The sequence below is a fragment of the Sylvia atricapilla genome, chromosome 2 (assembly GCF_009819655.1).
Source record: "Sylvia atricapilla isolate bSylAtr1 chromosome 2, bSylAtr1.pri, whole genome shotgun sequence".
NCBI lineage: Eukaryota > Metazoa > Chordata > Aves > Passeriformes > Sylviidae > Sylvia > Sylvia atricapilla.
The window spans coordinates 91,013,957-91,035,095 of record NC_089141.1 but is presented as its reverse complement, the minus strand read 5'-3'; the positions used below and the strand labels follow the sequence as shown (position 1 = coordinate 91,035,095).

The following is a 21,139-nucleotide window of genomic DNA, read 5'->3' as shown; positions in this document are numbered from 1 at the left end:
CTCACTGTCCAATGTGTGATGGTCCTGCTGGCACCTCGGGGGCTCTGTTCCCATACACAGTACTTTGCTGGTGCCATCTATCCCTTGTGCATAGTAAGCTCCAACTCTCTGTGCTGTAAAAGGCTGTGCTCTTCTAAGGATGCACCTTCTAAGGTCACCACCTGGTTTTCATCCATCAAGAAGCCACCAAACTGATATTAGGAAAAAATAAACTAATTTCATATGTTTTGTGTAGGTTTGTTTTTTAAATTTTTCCAACATTTTGGAATGGATTAAGGGCTGACAGAGATATAAAACCTTACTGCCTTTGCCTGCTTGGTTCAATGGTTCATTCATATTCTTTTGTGTTTCACTTCATTGTTACTAACATGCTGTGCCATCTCAAACAGCATTCAGAGTTATTATCAAGCATTCAATAAAACATCTTACCTCATTCACATTTATTTGTCACAATTATAAACAGAAGATCAACTTCCTAACAACTTCAATATACTTAAAAGGATAATTTGTTATTGGTAGGGCAGATTTTTGACCATTTAACAATTTTTCATCTCTAGAGAACTTCTTGGATTTGAACGTATGGTTTTAACTGACCCCAGATAATGCTAAGTGTCAGCCCTGACCCTGCAGGCACAGAAGAACAAAGCTGCTTTCCTGCTTGCTCCAGTATACCTAGGATATTTTGAGTACTTTCTATCTTGAAATAATATTTTACCTGGCAGACACAAGATTATTAGTATTCCACAAAGGGAGACATAATTAGCTGCCCAGAGAGCTTTGGCAGAGAACTAGTATTTGGTAAAAAACCTTCCACAGTATAATCTGAAAAAATAAAACAAAATCAGTGGGAACTGCAGGTGTTTTCTATTATGAAAATCTTACTCCTTAGTTCAAGGTGAGTCGTTTTAATTGCAATTGTGCATTTTCCTTGCAGTATTAATTATTTCTTCTCTTTCTTTTAGGTGTTCCCGGACCCTTTGGCATTCCTGGGCAGGAAGGATTTCCAGGGCCTCCTGGGATTTCAAATATATCAGGATATCCTGGTGATAAAGGCTCCCCAGGTCTAGATGGAGTGCCAGGTGATTAATGCAACAGCAGTTATTGTTATTTCTGTCTTGATTCAGTAAAGTAGCCCTATTAAACACAACACTGAAATTGTTGGACATAACTTGTCGTACATCAGAAAACAGAGAAAGACCTGTTGAAAGCAGAAGGCAGTTCCTCCAGGTTGCCCTGATGGATCGGTTTGATCTTCATGCAAATAACAGATTAAATATTCCAGATTTCTCTCAACAACCTTCAGAAGCATTATGCTAATCTACTACTCTAAAATCTGAGGTCTTTGGCAGACTTGCAAGTCTCTTAAATATTGTCTTAATCATTTACAAAATTCTCCTATGTGAGATGACCATGCAAGCTAAAATACACTGGAAAGTATTAGCTCTTCCTTCTTAAAAATTCCTGTTTCATGTTGGACTGCACAATCATTTCAAACTGTGCTGCCACTGTGAAGAGCTTGTAGCAGAAGTTGTTCCACTTACATTTTTATATGATGGATGGAATTTTTTATGTAAACTCAGCAAAAACTTAGACAAACCAGCTGAAAACCAACAAAATACCTAGGCTTCCAAGTTGAAAGTGAATGTTAGTTGGTCTGACTCTGCATACTGACTCCAACTCTCCAAGCAGTCAGGAGAGTGGAAACAGGAACATCATATCCCAGCCAAAATGGCGACACAAGTTGGGCTCACTCTTACTTTGGCACATACATATTGCAATCATATCCTCATGTGATCCAGCTTCAAAAGAGATGCCCCACTCAAAATCCTACTTCAGTAAGTCACTCACCTCAGAAAAAAATGTCCAAATGCCTTGTAAGCAGCAGAGGTAACTGAAGAGAAGCTTGCCAGGTTTAGCTTCAGGCAGTATGCCATTTTAGAAAAAGAAGCTGTTCCCATAATTCCCAAGACAGCATGAAGTACTTATTTGGTTCCAGATGTTCAGCAGAAGCACTAAGATACACAGAACAGTAAGTCCTTGGCTCTGCATCAGATACTTGCTGCTCTCTGATTTCTTTCTATCTACTTGGATAATTTAGGATGAAGTGCAAGGAGGCACCTAGTGAAGTGGGGCATTGACTGGTGAAGGAATAGTTCATTGAAGGCTGTATCTCAGTAGGCACCCTATCTCCGCTGAAATCTTGCTTGAGATAACACTGTTTTGTGGGAGCTTTGTGCTCAAATTCCTCTGCCACTGCTGCAGAAGGCTATGCCAGCCTGAGAGCAGGAGCAGGAGTGCTGAATAAGTCTTTCCCCTGCTCAAATTAAGGAAATAGAACCTGATAGGATACGGTTAAATAGTTCTGTTACACTCCTCTGTGCCCAGGTGTTAAGTATAAACACATTACCTCTTGTCCTCTAAACAGGCTATCCAGGACCACAGGGGCAGCCAGGAATACCTGCTCCACCAGGGAGCAAAGGAGAAAGTGGACAAATAGGTAGGGCTGGAGAAATTGGCCCAAAAGGAAGTATAGGTGACCCTGGAGCAGCAGGAAGACCTGGCCTGCCTGGATTCCCTGGACCAAAAGGTGAGAATGAGAAATGCTGATCTTGGTAGGAAGCAGGTGAGCCTTCTATACTATGGCAGCTTTAATACCATTACTTTTGCACTATCTGGATTTGTACTGAAATGCAATAATGCCACATTTTGCATTAAAGGTCGTAAGGGTGAACAAGGTGTCATCGGCTTTATGGGCACAGTAGGATTTCCAGGTGATCTGGGACCTATTGGACCCAAGGGAGACAGAGGACTAACTGGTAAGTGTGTGCTCTCAGATGTGTGACTCCCTTTGAAACCACTCATTCTGCAGCTCCACAGAGCTGATCTAACTGGCCCTGCTTTGAGCAGGAGGCTGGGCTCCAGAGGACTCCAGAGGACTCCAGAGTCCTCCATCCTGCATGACTATGAATCCTAGGAAATTCCAGGGGGCAGATGCCTGAATTTAACATGAGTAGTCAATTTTTTGCCTTTATGAATTTGACTTGTTTGAGGTGCCAGCTCCAAAATCAGAGTCAATTTGGAGGTTAATAAAAAGAAGGATTTCTTGTCCAAATTAATCCTCCAGAGAAGACATACTGAATATTTAAAGAGAGCTTTAAAATGCATCAGTCCATCTATTCCATCCTGTATTTGTGTCTCTTGAAGCCCACCAAAAAACGATGCTGCACCTCAGAGAGCTGCAGCTGTCTGGGGGGAACTTCCGAGCTTCCTGTGTCATAAATGAGGGAGCAGATGCATCATTAATTTCCTTCTGCTTATCTCTATACAGTCCAAGTAAAGACAATCTCTTGGAGATGATCCCATACTTGGAGATGCTCTCCTCTTGGGCATCCCATACCCACACATATTTCCCCAATATAATATAGCTGCTATACCCAGGCTGGTGAGTTGCAGACCATAGACCTTTCATACATAATGCAGCCAAGTAGGAGCAACATGTCTCTGGATGAAAGTACATTAATGAAAAATATAGGGTGGTTGGGTTTTTTTTTAATCAAACTGTCTCATCTTGCTTCTAATGACAGGCTTCCAGGGACCTCCAGGCTCTCCTGGGCTGCCCCCTCTTCCTCCAAGGCTGGTTGCTGAGCAAGGTTCGCCAGGTCCCCGTGGAAATATAGGACCTCAGGGAAGCCCAGGAGATATAGGACCTCAAGGCCCACCAGGAGATCCAGGTAGGAATCACATTCAGACTGAAAGCTGTTCCCCTTAGCAGACTGAGGCCACCAGAGCACTGATTTAATGCTCTTCTACTTAAAAGTCTGTAATCCAGAAATGAGAGTCAATTTTTAGTCTTCCAAAGCTGAGGCTTCAGCTTTCCTCCTCCTCCTAGCATTCAGAACATAAGCAAAACAAGAAATAACTTTGGCAACATTCACATAGTCATATCTACATGGTAACACTCAAATAGCCAAAGCAACATCAGATATGGATCTCTTGCAAATCAAGACTGAACATCTTTGGTGGAAAATATGTGGGATCATCCTTGTGGGAATGCTGTCAGCTCAGGGAATAACGTAGCAGTAGTGACCTTTAGAGCTGATGCACTGCACCTTTACCATGAACTTCATCAGAGATAAGTTGTGCCAAGAGTGAAGGATTAGGTTTGTGGGACTCATGTAGTCTTGATCCCAGCAACCTTTTCCAGTGAACTTGCTGCTTTTTGCCTAAGTACCACAGGGTCTTGCCTTCAGTGCAAATTAGTAAACCTGGTAGATGGGACCAAATGTACACAACTAGAGCACAGGTCAACAAAGTGGGATGGGCATGTTGGTATGTCTGCAGTCACTGTGCTTACAGCCATTGTTGTATAAGGTTTCAGAGGCTCACCTGGAGAGCCAGGACTCCAGGGCAGGGGTGGCATTCCAGCTCCTCCTGGCTCCAGAGGGGAACAAGGAGGAATGGGATTTCAGGGTCCGGTGGGATTCGAAGGTAAGAGATATCACACAGCACTTTTTTCCTCTTTCCCATTTCTCTGCACCTAATCGCTCTGTAGCTACTACTTCACTGGAGGGGACAGGAAGCAAGAGGAAAGTGGAGAAGGGGAGGGAAAGGGAGGGAGGAGAGTTTCTGTCTTCACAGATACTTCACAAGGGACAGCTGTTAACAGCTATCTTAGAGCAGTATTTTCAGAATAAATTTTGATAGCTGTAGATGTCAGTCCACTCATGAGTTTGTTTTGCTCTGTGTTTTTATTCTCTTGAAGTGTTTTCAGCCTAGTGTTTAACTAACAGTTACATTTGTGAAGTTGAGTGGCTGGGTAGGTGATACTCGGATAGATGAAGTTTAAGGGAATGTATTTGTAAAAGAAATACCTGTGTCCTTATCAAGTCAAAGAGCAGAACTATTACTATCTTAGTTAGCTAAGCACACAGAGAAAAAGGTATTTGCAGAGCACAGTTTCACATGTATGAATGAAATGCAGGAAGTCCAACAACCATTGGTTAATCTTGGACTGGGAAAATATTTTAAAGGAAAAATCTGCTCATCTGTGTTGCACACAGTATTGCTCAAATTTGTCAGAACTTTATTTGTGACTTTCCCTAGTTCTGATGTGAAATACATTATGTTAGAAACTAGGGAGCCTGATCCAGCACCAATCTACTTCAAAAGCAATAATCCTAGGAAACTGCAGCTCTTCTAACAATATCTCAGAAGCTAACAATAACTTTCTAACAATAAAGAAAAGGCATCGTGCCATTAAGCTGTTGGTCAGCAGCTTAGCTGGAATGTCAGCTAGCAGCAGATGATTTGTGGGAGCAGGAACTGAGTTGTGTTTTCTTTCCTGCCCTGTGCTCAGGCCAGCCGGGCCGCCCCGGCAGCCCCGGGCCCCCCGGCATGCCCGGCCGCAGCGTCAGCATGGGATACCTGCTGGTGAAGCACAGCCAGTCCGACCAGGAGCCCATGTGCCCAGTTGGCATGAACAAACTCTGGAGCGGATACAGCCTGCTGTATTTTGAAGGGCAAGAGAAAGCACACAACCAGGATCTAGGTATGTACAAATATTGCTGGCAGCAGCCTCGATTCCAAAAGGTGGGACTACAGAAAACAGGCTTAGGAAACACCAAAACAAGAATATAAAAACTGCATGTCTTCATGGAGTGCCCCTGAGAGAGCTCCTGCGAGTCATCAGTGTTGTTTGAGGGAGCCTGTAAAGCCAGCAAAACATTCTGGACCACGGGGCTTTCCTGACAGGTGCTTGGGAAAGAGCAGGAAACTGAGTGTGCATTGTCTTCTGTGAGAATGATTGCTTTTTTCTTCTTCTTTTTTTTAACAGGGCTGGCTGGCTCATGTTTGTCTCGTTTTAGCACCATGCCATTCCTCTACTGTAACCCTGGGGATATTTGTTATTATGCAAGTCGAAATGATAAATCCTACTGGCTCTCAACTACAGCACCTCTTCCAATGATGCCCGTGGCAGAAGAAGACATTAAGCCATATATCAGTCGCTGCTCAGTTTGTGAGGCCCCAGCTGTGGCAATTGCTGTCCACAGCCAAGAAGCTTCTATTCCTCACTGCCCTGAAGGCTGGCGCAGTTTGTGGATTGGATACTCCTTCCTTATGGTATTTGGTCTCCAGTGTCACGTTTTGTGCAGCAATGGGTTTTAAATTTGATTGTTTGGTACAAGTAAGGCTGCTCCGCTTCAGAGCCAGCAAGACCCAAACCATGCATCATATTGGGGAAACAGGGAACTACAAAAGTAATTTCTAGGAAGCAAAACACGAAGATGAAAATTTCTGTAAATTTCAGAGAAGATTGTCTCTTGTCAGAATAGTGTCTGGAGACCTTACTTTATGTACAAAATAGCACTTCAGAACAGAAAAAAAGACAGCTGTGACTTAAATAAAATTACACTGAGGTGAAGCAGGAGCATACAAAGCATTTTCACAGTTAAAGATTTGGAGTTATTTACATACATCACTACTAAGAAGCTGGTCTAGGGAAAAAAAATAGAGGAAAAGCAACAACAATCTTTTCCCCTTCTTTTCAAAATTTAAAAATCACTGGTGTTTTGGTTGAAGATTTTGAAGCTAAAATCTTTCACTTATTCTGGAGACAGCCTATGGCTGCTTTAAAAATTAAGTTTCAGTGTTGCATCTCTGATGACAATAAGAGCTGAGCTGTACACCCCATGGTTACAGGAGCCCTTCAGTCTTGTGATCTTGTAATTAGGAAATGGGATGTTACAGAAAAACTTAGTGCTGGATGTGCAGCAGAAGACCTACTGAAGGGCCTGACCTTTTTTTGCAAGACTGTACAGAGGGATCATATTAGCACCAGAGGGCTTAACATGGTAAAGAGCAGCTAAAATGTCAGTGAATGGTCTGACAGATGCTCATTTTTTCTGGCTTGCTCGATGAACATGAGAGTCAAAACCTGCAGCAGCGTGCCCATGTTGTTAATTTATTGAAGACTGGGCTGAATCCTGAAGTAAAGAGTGTTAAAAAAGAAGTAAGATTTCTGTAGCAGAAGCTATCATAGAAGAACAATAGTCAATCTTACCCACAAACCATTTGTCAAAAGCCAAAAGCTTAAATTTTTCAGAAAATAAGATACAGGCAAATCCAAAATTAGAAAAAAAAAAAAATCCCCACATTTTGAGAGAGCGGGTCAAATTTTTTACCATCCCTGTGTTTGACATTTCTTTTGCTTCTATAAAAAGCCCTGATAGGAATCTCACAGTTACTTCACAAGAATGCCAAGAATTAATTAAATATTTGCAAAGCCCCATGTCAACACTGAGCATTGTTAAGAGCAACATTGTCACCTTAGCAAGAACTTCTTGCCAGGACAAAGTCTGTCAGCACTGTGGTACACACTGTGAGAAGAGTTCCCATTTTCCCAGCTAGCATGTGGAGCAAATGAAGTGTTTGGTGTACGCATTTTTGCTTCTCAGGCAACTGTGGAAGAAGTAGAGCACACTTGTGGTTTTCTCAGAGTACATGGTGTTTTAATTCCTTGGCTTAAATTTGTCACCTCCTTCCCCAGAGTGAGGTACAATCCTCAGTCAGCACAGGCTCTGCCCAGAGAGCTGGAGAAGTCAGTAAGAGAAGTCAATAAGATTTCATGTAGCAAGGGCACTATCATACATCTTATATGAGTAAGCATTGCAGGAGGATAAAAAGCCATAGTCAATACCAGAAGAGGTGTTATAGGCATAGAGTTGGAGCTTACAGACCAAGCATGAAATACCAGTGCTCATCTTGAGCCTGCCAAGCAGGGCTGCTCCCACTCCAGGGCTCAAATAGCATCAGCAGTTTTTACTACCTGCCTTCCAACTCCAACTGCAGAGGCCTCAAAGTTGTAGTATCTTTTGCTGCCTCTTACGTTCCCTACATTTACAAAACTGTTTAAGAACTTTTTTTTCCAGCTGCTTTCTTTTATATTGCAGGTTCTTTCAGTTCCTAACAAAAATTCTACAGTATAACTTAAAAATACAGCTGTACGGCTTTTAAAGGGACAAAGAAAATGCCCATTTTGTTAGTAATGCCTTTGACAGAAGAAAAGTAACATTCAGTTCATTATCACAGAACCTGTCAAAGGCAACAGTTGGGTGGTGTAAAGATGCATGATTCTGGTTAATTTGCCATCAAAAACATGTCATCCAAGGAGCTATTTATTGTATAGAAGCTAATTCTGTTTCTGCAGTGCTCCTCACATGCAGAGTAAGACAGACTTTATAATTTGGCACATTCAAATTAAATATATGGTGGAAAGTAGTTCTTAGTGAGGGTAATAAAACAGAGGAGCAAGATGCTCAGACAGGTTGTGGGAGGTCCATCCTTGGAGGTATTAACAACTCAACAGCACCTTGGAGCAACTAAGGGCAACTTTGGTGTCGGCCCTGCTTTGAGCAGGGAACTGGGGGAAGTGACCTCCAGTGGGCCCTTTACACCTGAATGATTGTCCAATTCCAAGACTTCCAACACTGAAAATCTTAACTACAGAAAAGATGTTTGTTAGAGGATTTCAAAGAGGCATGGGCTAGCTGCTTTGTATAGTTATAGCACAGCCAAACCCTTACACAGTTTCAGGACTGGCCAAGTTTCTGCTCTGGAGATAAAATTAGGAGCAATTCTATTGGTTTTTTTTCTTTTCACACATGTAAGTTTATGACAGCATTGCCTGAGGCTGCACTCTGAACACTGCCCTCCTTGTCTTTCTTTAGCACACTGCTGCTGGTGATGAAGGTGGAGGACAGTCACTGGTTTCTCCTGGGAGCTGCCTGGAGGATTTCAGGGCGACTCCTTTCATCGAGTGCAACGGCGCACGTGGAACCTGCCACTACTTTGCAAACAAATACAGCTTCTGGCTCACCACCATTGACCAACCCTTCCAAAGCAAACCCTCGGGAGACACACTCAAGGCAGGACTCATCCGAAGCCATATCAGCAGATGTCAAGTCTGTATGAAAAACCTATAGAAGTCTCTCACAGTATAAGGAACCGCCTTATCATGTAGTTCTTATACACAGGAGCCTTCTGTGGGGGTTAGACAATTGAATAAATCATGTTGGTGCTTTTTTTTAACTTATTACCTCAAAAGCTGAATGGCAATTAAATTTTTAAATGTCTGTAAAGGCAAGTTAAGTATAACACAAATTAAGTCTAACAGATCTAGTGCTGTGTTCTCCCACTATGCAGTATATATACACATTTTTGGTAGTCTAATATTACATCAATTGCCAAATGATAGAAGTACTCACAGCTTTGAAATTCAAAAAAACTTCAATAATAAAAGGTTTCCTTGTCAGATACCCACTGCATTTACCTGAAAAGAATATATGTATCTTTCTATTTACTCTATTTGTCACAACAGTAAATATTAACAGCTGCAGTTCCATAAATTAACACAAGATGATCTAAGTCCTAAATTGCTAAAAAATATACTGTGGTCCAAAATGCTCATGTCCAGCACTGAAATCTAACTTACATTTTAGTATTTTGTGCTTGGGCAGTTCAAACACACCCAACAGAGTCTTTTTTCCCTTTTCAAGCCTCACCATGATTTTAGCACTTAACCACTGCCCACACTGCCCAATAACAAAGCCCAGGGGCTCCCAAAAACAGTTATCACAAAACACAATTCTTTCAGTTTGGTTAGAAGTCTACGTGATGAAAATTAGCATTTTATTTTATAAGCTCCATGATGTTTTTCCTAGACATACCCCAAGCCAAAGGATCCCTTGCTCCACCTTGCTGTGGACATTCCATCTGTGTCACACCACCTACAAAGCAGCATCAACTGGTTTTTGCATTGCACCTTTTCCCCTCTGAAATTAGGCCACTCATCACAAACAGGCTTTAGCCACATCATGTTGGAGCAGCACACAGGATAGGATTTGCAGGAGTGCTCAATGCCACATGACCCTCAAACACAGAACTTGCAGCCCTCCCATCTGGCTTTCTGAATGTGTCCTGTCCTGGCAGCTGGAGACAAGTGGCAGTGGGACCGCCACCATCCCAGCTTGCATACATCTTGCAAAAGCAAAGGGGAGGGAAGCAAGGCATTTATTTGGCACCATCTTTTCCTGTAGGAAAAAGTTGACAATTGATGATGGCTAGTTCTTTCCTTCTGTAGAAAGAAACAATTTAGCCCAAAGTTGTCTGTCAGCACTGCAAAGAGGAGGGAAGGGAAAAAAGGATCAGCTACAAATTTCATGTTTACATAATTTGATTAACATTTATGGCAATGATAGTTGATTTTTCAGTAGCTCACCTCACTCCTGTGTGGTGGTGTGCTTTTAGGTTTACCACGTTTCTGTATGCAGATGCTCTTTGTTGATACTGTTTTATATTAGTTACAATGGTTTTTCCCATGTACTCCCATGTGAAACCCTCCTTGGCTTCACCCGGGTGATTGTCAGGTGTCAATCACAGTTAAGGGTCCTGTCCATCACTTTTACAGCCTTGCCCTGATGTCTAGAAGGTTTTAGTGGGGATGTCGAGTGATTGGCAGAGTCCCTGGCTCTCTTAATGGATTGATTTGTTCTATTATCTGTCATTTATGTTCTGGGTCACTCCCCTAACCCTGTGGATTGGTTCCAAGCTGCCCCCTTCCCATTTCTCCACCCCCATACTTAAAGTGCTTTACAGGAGAGAAAACTCATTTTCGTGGGCTGTCTCTCTGCATGTGTACAAGTCCCGCATGGGCTTAATAAACCCCAGTTGAATTCCTCACGAGAGTCCTCCCTCATTCCTCACCACTGTTCAGGCTTCTCCTGAAGGCAAGAGCCCACAGGATCAAGGACATATCCCAGGACACAGAATTGTACTTTTCACTGTGGCTCCGGTGCCAGAGCCAGCCAGGACATGGGACAGGGGTCCCAAGAGACGCACTGCACCACTGCACTACTGCTTCAGGTGCTTCTTGGCTTTTATTATTACATTCCAACCTCACTGTATCAGAAATAAAACCTGGTTCTTTTCTACATCTTCATTTGTTGGTGATTTCTGTTTTGTAAACTGTGCTTTTCCATACAATAAATATGGACTACTCTGTTGAAATGCTTTGTTTGCTCTAAGGAATTAGAAAAGCACTTCCATCAAACCCCTCCCACTGAAACTCAAACTCTTCAACCAGAATGCACTTGTTTATTTCGTGGCACTTAAAGAAATCTAAGAGGGAAGCTGTCTCTAAAACCATTTACTTAAGCTGTAAAAAGTAAAATAGTATTTTATCTGTTGCTAGAATGTTCAAAGCAAATAAACTGTGGCCTTGCAGATTAAAACAACCATTATTCATGCTTTACAATGTTCAGGAAACCAACATTACCAGACTTGACAAGTGTTACCTCCATAAAAAAAAATAGAAATTAAATTAAAGGTCTAGAATCATAGAATGGGTTGAATTGAAAGGGATCATAAAAATCATTTTGTTCCAAACCCCATACCATGGACAGGGACACCTTTCACTAGATCTGGTTGCTCAGAGTTACATCCAGCCTGGTCTTAAACACTTCCAGGGATGGGGCATCCACAACTTCTCTGAGCAACCTGTTCCAGTGCATCACCACCATCACAGTAAAGAATTTATTCTTAATATCTGATTTAAACCTGCTCTCAATCTGAAGCCATTCCCCCTTGCCCTGGTACTACATGCCCTTGTAAAAAGTCCCCCCCCCCCCATCTTTCTAGTAGGCTGCCTTCAGGTACTTGCCAAGCATACTGTCTCACCTAGATTAGTCGCTCATATAATTAGATATAGCCATAAAAGGAGAAAGTACTTGAACTTTAAATGAGCTCTCTGACCCTGGGTTAGCTCTAAAAGGCAGCCCCTGAACAAACATATCACACTATTGTTTATTGCAGCTAAATAAAACTCTTAGTACTGCAGTACTTTAAAGTATTGCAGTCAACATGAGCTAAATCTATTCCATATTTGCCAATTTTCTTAAACACAGCAGTAACGAATACCCAACAATAGACAACTTGCCTCTTCCACATATTGCCAGTCAGCAGTGCTTGTGGGATGATCATACAGCTATCACTTGTGGGTTGTACGGCATACAACTGGCAATGCAGCATATTCAGTGTTCTAAGAGAACTCAAGGTTAAACAAATCTGTAAAAACTGATTAAGTCAACAACAGCAGCAAACTATTTGGATTTTCATGGCTAATACATTGCCTAATCTTCCTACAAAGCTCATTGCTTTTGCACGTAAAACTTGAGCACGTAGTTCTTCCACCAGCAGTTGCTTTGCCCTCTTCATTTTCTCTGACTCAATAAGCTGATCTTAAATTTGTTCAGAGTGGTCCCAGCACAGCATTAAGTGGAACACATCAGCATAATGTGGGGGAAAAACAAACCAACCACACAATCCACAGGGTGCTCAGCAGGCCTGAGCTCCTGTACTTTGTGTACGTCATGTGCTTCAGGTGTGTGTACCCACAGCTGTGCTTCTCCAAAGCCTGCGCAATTGCACCTCTTGAAGGGCAGGGAGCTCGTGCACACAGACACGTGGAACACTCATGGCAGACAGAGGATTTCACCTGGTGAGCTAATCCAGAGCACTGCATGGAAGGAGACTGACTTGTCAGACGGCCTCTTAGCTGCAACGTCACCTCCTCTCCTATGAAGACAGGCTGGAGTTGTTCAGCTGAAAAAGGGAAGTCTCTGGGGAGATCTTATAGCAGTGTCAAAGTACCTAAAGGAGACTTAACAAGTCCAGTAGTGACAGAGAAAGGGGCAGCAGTTTTAAACTGAAAGGAGGTTGGTTTAGATTGGACAGAAGGAGGACATTTTTTACTGTGAGGGTGGTGAGACACTGGAGGAGGTCGCACAGAGAAGCTGTGGCTCTCCCATCCCCAAGACTGTTCAAGGCCAAGCTGGGTGGGGCTTTGAGCAATCTGGTTGAGTGGCTGGCAGATGCCCCTGCCCATGGCCAGAGGGTTCGAACTAGATTCTTGAAGATCCCTTCCAACCCAAACCATTCCAGTTATGGTTGTAGAACTCACTTTCAGACAGCTAAAGTATCTTTACACAGGAAAAACTTATCTACAGCAAAAATAAAGAATCCTTTTACTGAACTAGAGTGCTGCAGCCTAGAGTATAATAAAATCACAAATGTTTTGCCTTGGATTGACCAAATCTTTTGCTTCAAAGCATGGTATATGCTTCCTACACTTTCCTGTTTGAAAACATACTGAAGTATAACATGCTGCTGAGCCTGGAGAAGATAAATGAGATTATATTCCCCTTCTATAGGTAACAGTGCATCAGTGTATCAACACAGATATAGTAAAGTCAACACAGTGACAGGGTTGGCCCCAGTTATTCCCCAAGAGTGTATTGACCAAATGAGCAGAGTCTGTCCACACCCTACATGACTCTGCTTGTCCACGGCTGCCAGAAATAGAAAATTAGCAAACAGCAAGCAGTAAACATGGCCTTGGCACAGGAGGTGTGAGATTGTTGCTGGAGGAGAGGCTGAGGGGTCACTGCCACTATGCCAAGAGTGCCCAAGTGCAGGCAGCAGCTGCCCCTGTGACCACATGGGGACCAGTGGCATCCCCAGACACGGCCACCCGCTGAGGGCACTGGGGACAGGGCCCTGCAGGTGTTCAGCACACAACAGGTAAACCCTGCTGAACAAGGGTAAGAAGCAACATCACTGCAGCCCCTGACTCACAGAGTATCAGAAACAGGCAGGAGGCTTCCCACCAGGATGTGGGCTGGGATGTAACTAAGAGGCTCAGAAGCTTCGCCAGCCCTGTGTGCACTGACAGAGGAGGTTCTGACTCCTTTTGTGGCCCCCACAAGACTTGAAACCTTTGTTGGGGTTGTCAAGGGCCCATGGCAACCTCCATCTTGCACCATGAGTGCCTGTGAGGGGCAGGATGGATCCTCCCTGTGGGTCAGCCTGGCTCAGCCATCACCTCAGACACTGGCTGGCCTGCAGCTTGTATTCATCCAGCATGGCCAAAAATAGCACCCCCTTTATTTCACTATATAATCACTTCACATATTCCAGACATAACAGAGAGGAGGGCAAGGGGAATAAATGCTTGTCAAATGAGTTCCTTCTCCCTGGCAGGGCAGGCAGAGTCCTCACTGTCACCCAGCTTCACAAGTCCTGGCAGGAAGGATTTCCCCTGGCTTCAGCAGCATCACCACAACAGGCCCAGCTCCAGACAACTGACCTCTCATCAATAGCTCCCATATATTACACAATTTCCCCAGTTTTGTCCTGTAACCCCATGATCTCACAAAGGCTGGTACGGTGTCAACCCATCATAACCTAGAAATTTCTCAAGGAACAATAGCCAGCAACACTAAAAAGCTACAAACATCATACCAGACAAGTGTAGCCTTAAGGGCAAAAACGCAGCACACAGGAATGCTTCCTGTGTCATCTCATTTGGTGAAGACATCCAAGTAGGAGCTTTTAGCAAGACTGTAAGAATTACTTAAGATCTCATATGAATCACATGCTGATGCAACTGAAATGCAAATATTTACACCTTAAGAAGTGTGGGATGCTACATTTACAAATATTTTTCCTATTCTGTACCTTCTAGATGTACATCTCCCAAAATGCCTGACTTGCATTCAGCATGTGTTGCAGGTTCAGCTGTGAACAGACAGAGGTAAGCCAGTGCTGGACCTCTCACAGACGTGTCAGCAGAATCCTCTGGTCACAAACAAAACTGAGAGCACAGCCTGTTTGTCCTTCCCAGTCCTGAGGGAAGACTACATTCTGACCCTGGAATTTTGTTAATAGCTCAAAGGTTTCTAATTACACACATTTTAAAATACCATAGCTCAGGTGCCGTTTAGTCTCTGACAGACTGGTAGTGTCTGCGAGCCACTAGCAAACCCAAAAGATTACAACCCTTAGTAGGGCCTGTAGCCATAGGAAAAGGGGTAATGATTTTAAACCATGAAAGGGCAGGTGCAGACTAGATATAAAGAAGACATTTTGACAATAAGGGTGGTAAAACACTGCAACAGGATGCCCAGAGAGTTGGTACACACCCCATCCCTGGAAATACTCAAGTTTCAACTGGACAGAGCTTTGAGCAACCTGATTAAGTTGAAGACCTACCTGCTCAAGGCATGGGGGAGTGGACTAGATGACATTTAAAGGTCCCTTCCAACCCAAACCTATGACTACATTATTTAATGCTCAATGGTTTCTCTCTCAAGTCGTTCTTCCCCACTACATGTGTACTGTGAATTAACTTGAAAGCAGAAAATAAAGCTACTGCTCTGCAGCAATTTGCTCAAGAGGATATACTTCCAAAAAAAAAAAAAAAAGCTATAAATATATTTAGTAATAATTTATTTATTATTTAGGAATTGTCTCCTTATGTATGAAACAACTGTGATTTGGGTGGGATAGAGAGAGGCAATGACAAAGCCAAAGAATCACCAACTCCTAGTTTCAGAAAATTGTACCAGAAGCATCCAAAGGAAGATGGAGTCCCCATACAAGAGCTTGCAAAACTGAAAATATGCAAACTGCATCTTTGGGGTTGAGTGGTTGGCAGGTTTGGGGAGGAATGGGGGGTTTCAGGGTGGGCAGGGGGAAGGGACAGAGGGATGTTTAAAAACCCTCTGTTCTTCACTCTGCCTCAGTTCAGTGTGAGCTCCTGGGTGTGCAGTCTTTGTAGCAGAGAGGCTTGGGAAACTCTAGGAGCTGTATTAAGTGTTAGCCACTCCTTTTCACTGCAGTCAGGAGAGAAACCGTGTACCTCATTATTGCTCCTTCATGGGCCTTTTACTGCACAAAAGGCAGTTTCTTCCCTTCCTCCTGCATTAGCCCGTTTCACATCAGAAAACACCAGTCTTCACTTCCCTCCAGGCAGAGGTAATTACTACTCCAGGTAGTAATCTCATGCATAGCTGATATAAATCAAAGCTGCAGCTCTGCCTGAGAACAACTGAGGAGTGCGGAAGGAGACAGAACACAGGTACCAAACACAGTGATACCCCTAAAGGCACCAAAAAGAGGTTTTTACAAAAATACAGACAAAATAAGATTGATTTCTTCCCCAAAACCCTTCTATATTAAAAAGAATTACAGGAGAGAAATGGAGGGAAAGAAAAAAAAACTTCCTCCTGCAAATTGCAATTAAAATAACAAGAGCTGGGATACTGCATGTTAACACATCAAAGTCCCTATGGAAGAAGAATTCTCATTAATAAAGTCTCCAAATGAACAGCACATATCCACAGTGATTTTAATAGTTCAGTTTCTGAATCGTACATTGTCATGTCTGACATAAAAAGACTGCAATTGATTTATTAGCTACAAATATAAATATACCTCAATTTTCTTTTTTTCCATAAGAATAAAAAAGTACCATGTGTTCAATCTTCCAAAGTTAGACTTGTAGGGAAAAAGAAGATCATCATATGAAAGTTGTCAAGAGTACACAGATCATTTACATGCAACATGAAGTGGCAAGTCACTAAAAATCAGTATCTTTCAAATCTGTCTAAATTATTGTCACTACCCATTGTAATAGCACACCATTTGTCTTCAGAGCCCATGGAAACTGGCAAGTCTTACTCCATAATTTCACTCATATTCTCATTTTTTTATACACAATGCTTCCCAGAAGCCTTTAATAGTCAGAAGGTTTATTTGGGGTTTTTTTTGGTTGGGTTTTTCTTTTTGCATACACTATTTTAGTCTATTTATTCCTTGACTTTTCCTTTCTGGTCAACTGCAAGCAGTTCTTATTCCTCATTTTGCTGGAGTGAAAAATCCCTCCCCTTTTCTAAGTCACATGGATGGTTCAGGCACAACAACCTGATTTGGTCCTTTTGGCTGGCTTGTAGTCCGTGATGTCCACGGTTTGCGGTGGCCCCTCAGCCTTCTGCCGTACGATTATTGGGACTACCATGTCAAACACTGTTTCAAAGAGGTAGTCCACCTTGTATCCTGTCTTTGCACTGGTCTCAAAACACATTTTCTCAGCTGCTGGAACATCCTTCTCATCAAGCATTTTGTATTTCAGTATCTTTTTATAGAGAGCAATTGCATCCTCTGCACGGACTTGTTTTCGCACCTTTGAGCCACAGCTGGCACCGGACTTCTCGGGTCTATTTTCATCCTGTGGTAAAGTACAGTCATCACTGAGGTCAACTTTATTTCCAACAATAGCAAAGATGCAGTCAGCACTTGCACTGTCCGTCAGCGCCAAGAATCTTTCTTCCAGCTCTGTCAGGCTTTGGAGGCTGTTCACATCGTACGTGAGGATCACAGCAGCCGCTCCTCTGCAGTACATAGACCCCAGGCCATGGAACTGCTCCCGTCCTGGCAAAGGTTTAAACACAAACGTTACTGTGCTGCAAAACACATTATTAACCAAGTAAGAGACTTTAAAAGGAATTTTAAAACCCATTTCACAAGCCTGGATGAAGCAGCGAAGGTAAAAATGTGCTATTTGTAGCACCTTCAGGTTTTTCCTTCTCTTTTTCCATAAGAGAGCAACAGTGCCACAGAACAGCTCTGCTCACTGCTTGCTCAGTCTCAGAGAAGGGAATGTGTGGAGACAAGTGAACAAGGAAGCTCATGCAGCATTCATATTTGCAGAGAGCAAAAAAAAAAAACCCACACGGGCTTCTTTTTTATTAAATTGCATGCTGGTTGATTTAGGTCACATTAACTACTACCCTGCTTACACCCACAGATTGGCCATCCATCTTCTTCACCATTTACAAACAAAAAATTTCTATTGTTTCAAGTTCTGCTAGAATTTATTACTCCTATAATACACCACGAATTTTCAAGTACATCTAGCTCAGAAATCTGAATCAAAATCAGTAACCCATTTGTTCCTAGGTTTTGAAGGATTTTGTAAGCTACATAGTCTGATGCTACATGCCCACATTCTCAGGTATACCGGCTTTGCAGGAAAAGTCCCTTGTGGTATCCAGCCTGCAGTGATATGCATCTGTCCCACTAGCAGCTTTCACACATTTTTTAGAGTATTAAAAACACAATATACAGAAAATCCTAATACATTCTAAGAGAAATTTAGCTTTTAAGTTGCCCTGGCCACCACTCAATAACCAACAGTTAAAACATTTCTTTCTCCTCATTCAGAGACTATCTTCCAGCACCTCCAAGTAAGCCTTGATGGTGTCCTTCAACTTCATTTCTTGGAAGACAAAATTGACTCTTTTTTAAATCCTGGGAAGCAAACAACATTCTTCAGTAGTTGAAACAGGACTAAAGAAAACGAGACCAAAGAGAAACTGCGTTTTCCTCCCTACTGAGAACTGCTACTTTCCCCAAATATTTGCTATGTGAATATGCTGTATGTTTTACTATCCAAAACTGTATCGAGAAAAAGATGAAACACACTAGATTTCAACCAGCCATGAGAGTCAGCCTTAAGTCTCTATGTAAGTGTGAGCAAATGAAGAAAAAAATTAAAAAAGAGAAAAAAGAGCCAACTACACGCTTAAGAACATTTAAAAATCAACACTGTTTTCCAACTCTTTTCATATAACCCCTTTGCACAAAGCCTTCATTTACAGAAAATCTGGAAGAGATCTGGTTACATTCATCTTCTGCACAAAACTACTGACCACCATGAGCTATTTCATCATCATGAATGATTCATCATAAAATTCTTGTAAATGACTGAGTAATAGGAAAAGCAGAAGAAACTAATGCTGAAAAATGCAGGTCAGCACACACTGAGAAAACACATCTGCACATGAACATGCACACTGTGAAAGAACTCAGAATCTACCTCCAGTTGGGAAGAGCACAGTCACTGCTACTAGTAAGTCCTTCGACAAACATCAGGACTGTACTCCCCAGCTGCCAGAAGAGCAGCAAAGTGTTCATCATTATCAGTCAAACAGATCTGGGAAGCCCCATGCTAGAACATGAAATCCAAATCTCATTGCACTTTTAACACTGAGGGAAACTGGTAACTGCCAGAGAAACAGGTTTGGAAAGGTACAGAGTTCACTATAAAGAGGGGTGAAAGGAAGCTGGTGAGAGTGCTCAGAAGTATGTAAAACATTTGCATGAGGAAAAATTGTGGGATCTCTCAGGGTGGTGAAGGACTGGAAAAAAGGATAGAAACAGATGTCTAATAAATTCAGGCCTAATGCTGGGAAAAAATAACCAGTTGTTCCTCGGTTACTTCCATGTCACACAGAAAATGAGGATTTCACATCAAAAACATGCGTGTAATTTAAATACTTTCGTGGAAAGTGAAAAATTGGTAATAGCAGTTATATAACACTGCAAAGGTCAAAAGTTCAATGAACGGCATTCAGAAAACCACTAGGCAAACTTTATGGAACATTGCTTTGGTGCAATTTTGTATAACCTCTGATTTACTTTCCCTCAACAAAAGAAATTCTTTAACTCATGATCTCGGAGGTAGGAGAAAAGTTTAAAAAAAAAAAAAGAATAGCTATATCTTTGTTTAGGTATGTTGAGTAAGGGCAAGGGAGATTGGGATACAGAAGAGAGGGGAGATCAGTCCTTTTACGCTTTTTTCCTCCTATCTGAAGTTCAAGTTGTATTTTCAGTTGCACTGCAACTGAGTCTTTAAATGTCCCCAGTTTTTCAATAAAAGTTTGCACCATGACCGATTTTGTTCTCACCCAAACCCTAATTATACTTTGGTCTGGAAACCACAATGGAACATGTATCTCCCCCTGTTCTCCCACTTCAGATGCCTACGCCATAAAATGCAGCCCCCAGAAACATTTGCTACAACAACCAAACACTAGAACAATACTATTACTTGTTTTATGGCATTTGTATGCTAATCTAGTCTTGCACAGCATAATACAAACCATGACACTTTTACACGGCAACTACCAACTGACTACTTCTACAACCAATATATTGTTGAAAGAGGGAAAGCAACAGTAAGAATTTGCCTTGCATCAGGAACTAATTTTGTCAAAGGAATTATGGATAGCCTCCTTTATTCACCCTCACAGCACAATCAACACACAGAAAAAGCTGCACAATGTATTTTTGTGCAGGAGTTTCCTTACACAAACCACTTCTGACACTCAAGGGCTGGAAAAACTCTAAATATGGAGGAAAAAAGCCCTAAAACTACACAAAAGTATTTAAACTAATATCTGCCCTCAAAACTAATATTGCCTTGTCAGGCAATATAGTATCAGATATTAGGATGAAAAACTTACTGCATAAGAAAAGCCATCCCCTTCTTATACCCAGTTATTTTTTTCCTCTGGACCCATCTGGTCCCACTCCAACCACATATTTTTTAATACAATTAGTTAAAATAAATAGTAAGCCCTGAATCCAACTATTAAACAATTTTGCCTTTTCAAAAAAATAACGGTAACAGAGAAGAGTGACAGAATTATCTAATAATTTGCAGTCGAAAGAATTGCAAGAACCACCAAATCAACCACAAAGACACATCAGGGAAAATTCTGAAAACCAAGCAACCAAAAACTAATTTTCATTTTCCTTTCATCTTTACATTGTGCCATGTTTAGAGCAGTTAAATGGCCCTAGTGGCACCATTAGCTTTCCGAAAGTCTTCCATCAAGTATATGAACTCCTGTTGGGAGACTTCAGTCACTCAGAGGCAGCACAACCAACGAGCATTTGCAAAGTCCTGTGATGGTTGTCATAAACAAATCAAAGAGTTTTGAGCCAAATGGACCTCAGTACCATAAAGTTCGTAATGAACCTAACAAAGAAAGAAGGGAAAAGCAGACCTTGCAAGAGGCCAGCTTGAGCAAGGCTAGATTTAAAGTGTACTAAGACTTGAACTTGAGACCTCCTACTGCATTTCGACCTCTCAGCTGCAAGGCAGCAGCCCCTGTGAACGCTTTCTCTGGATGGGACCACAGCATGTCCAAGCATCCCAATCCCTTCCCAGCTGTGGGATTCACTAACAGCAGCACCTCAGTGCTGCTCTTGGAGCTCTCTGCCTGCCCACGGCCCCTGAGGGTGGTATCCAAAGTAGCCCATGAAGTCACTGTGGATGTTTACAAGAGCAGAAGCCACATTTGAATGCTCCTTACCTACCACCTCTTCAAAGGCCTTCACCATAACTTCTGAAGTGGTACAACTCACACAGACACACTCTTTCAAGAAAACTTCTACT

General features: G+C 42.2%; 2 protein-coding genes across 2 annotated transcripts in view; one reads left to right on the top strand and one right to left on the bottom strand.

The window, feature by feature from the left end:
- The window catches only part of COL4A2 (collagen type IV alpha 2 chain), a 138,544-nt gene extending 129,375 nt beyond the window's left edge, over positions 1-9,169 (top strand). Inside the window, 8 exon segments of the mRNA XM_066313826.1 lie at positions 963-1,079; positions 2,426-2,587; positions 2,718-2,816; positions 3,585-3,731; positions 4,372-4,488; positions 5,357-5,548; positions 5,834-6,120; positions 8,727-9,169. Of these exon segments, the coding sequence (XP_066169923.1) occupies positions 963-1,079; positions 2,426-2,587; positions 2,718-2,816; positions 3,585-3,731; positions 4,372-4,488; positions 5,357-5,548; positions 5,834-6,120; positions 8,727-8,981 (1,376 nt within the window). The 3' untranslated portion in view covers positions 8,982-9,169.
- Positions 9,170-16,220: 7,051 nt separating this feature from the next.
- The window catches only part of RAB20 (RAB20, member RAS oncogene family), a 28,372-nt gene continuing 23,453 nt past the window's right edge, over positions 16,221-21,139 (bottom strand). The window contains exon 2 of the mRNA XM_066313825.1: positions 16,221-17,325. Coding sequence (XP_066169922.1) covers positions 16,805-17,325 — 521 coding nt within the window. The 3' untranslated portion in view covers positions 16,221-16,804. The remainder of the gene's footprint in view (positions 17,326-21,139) is intronic.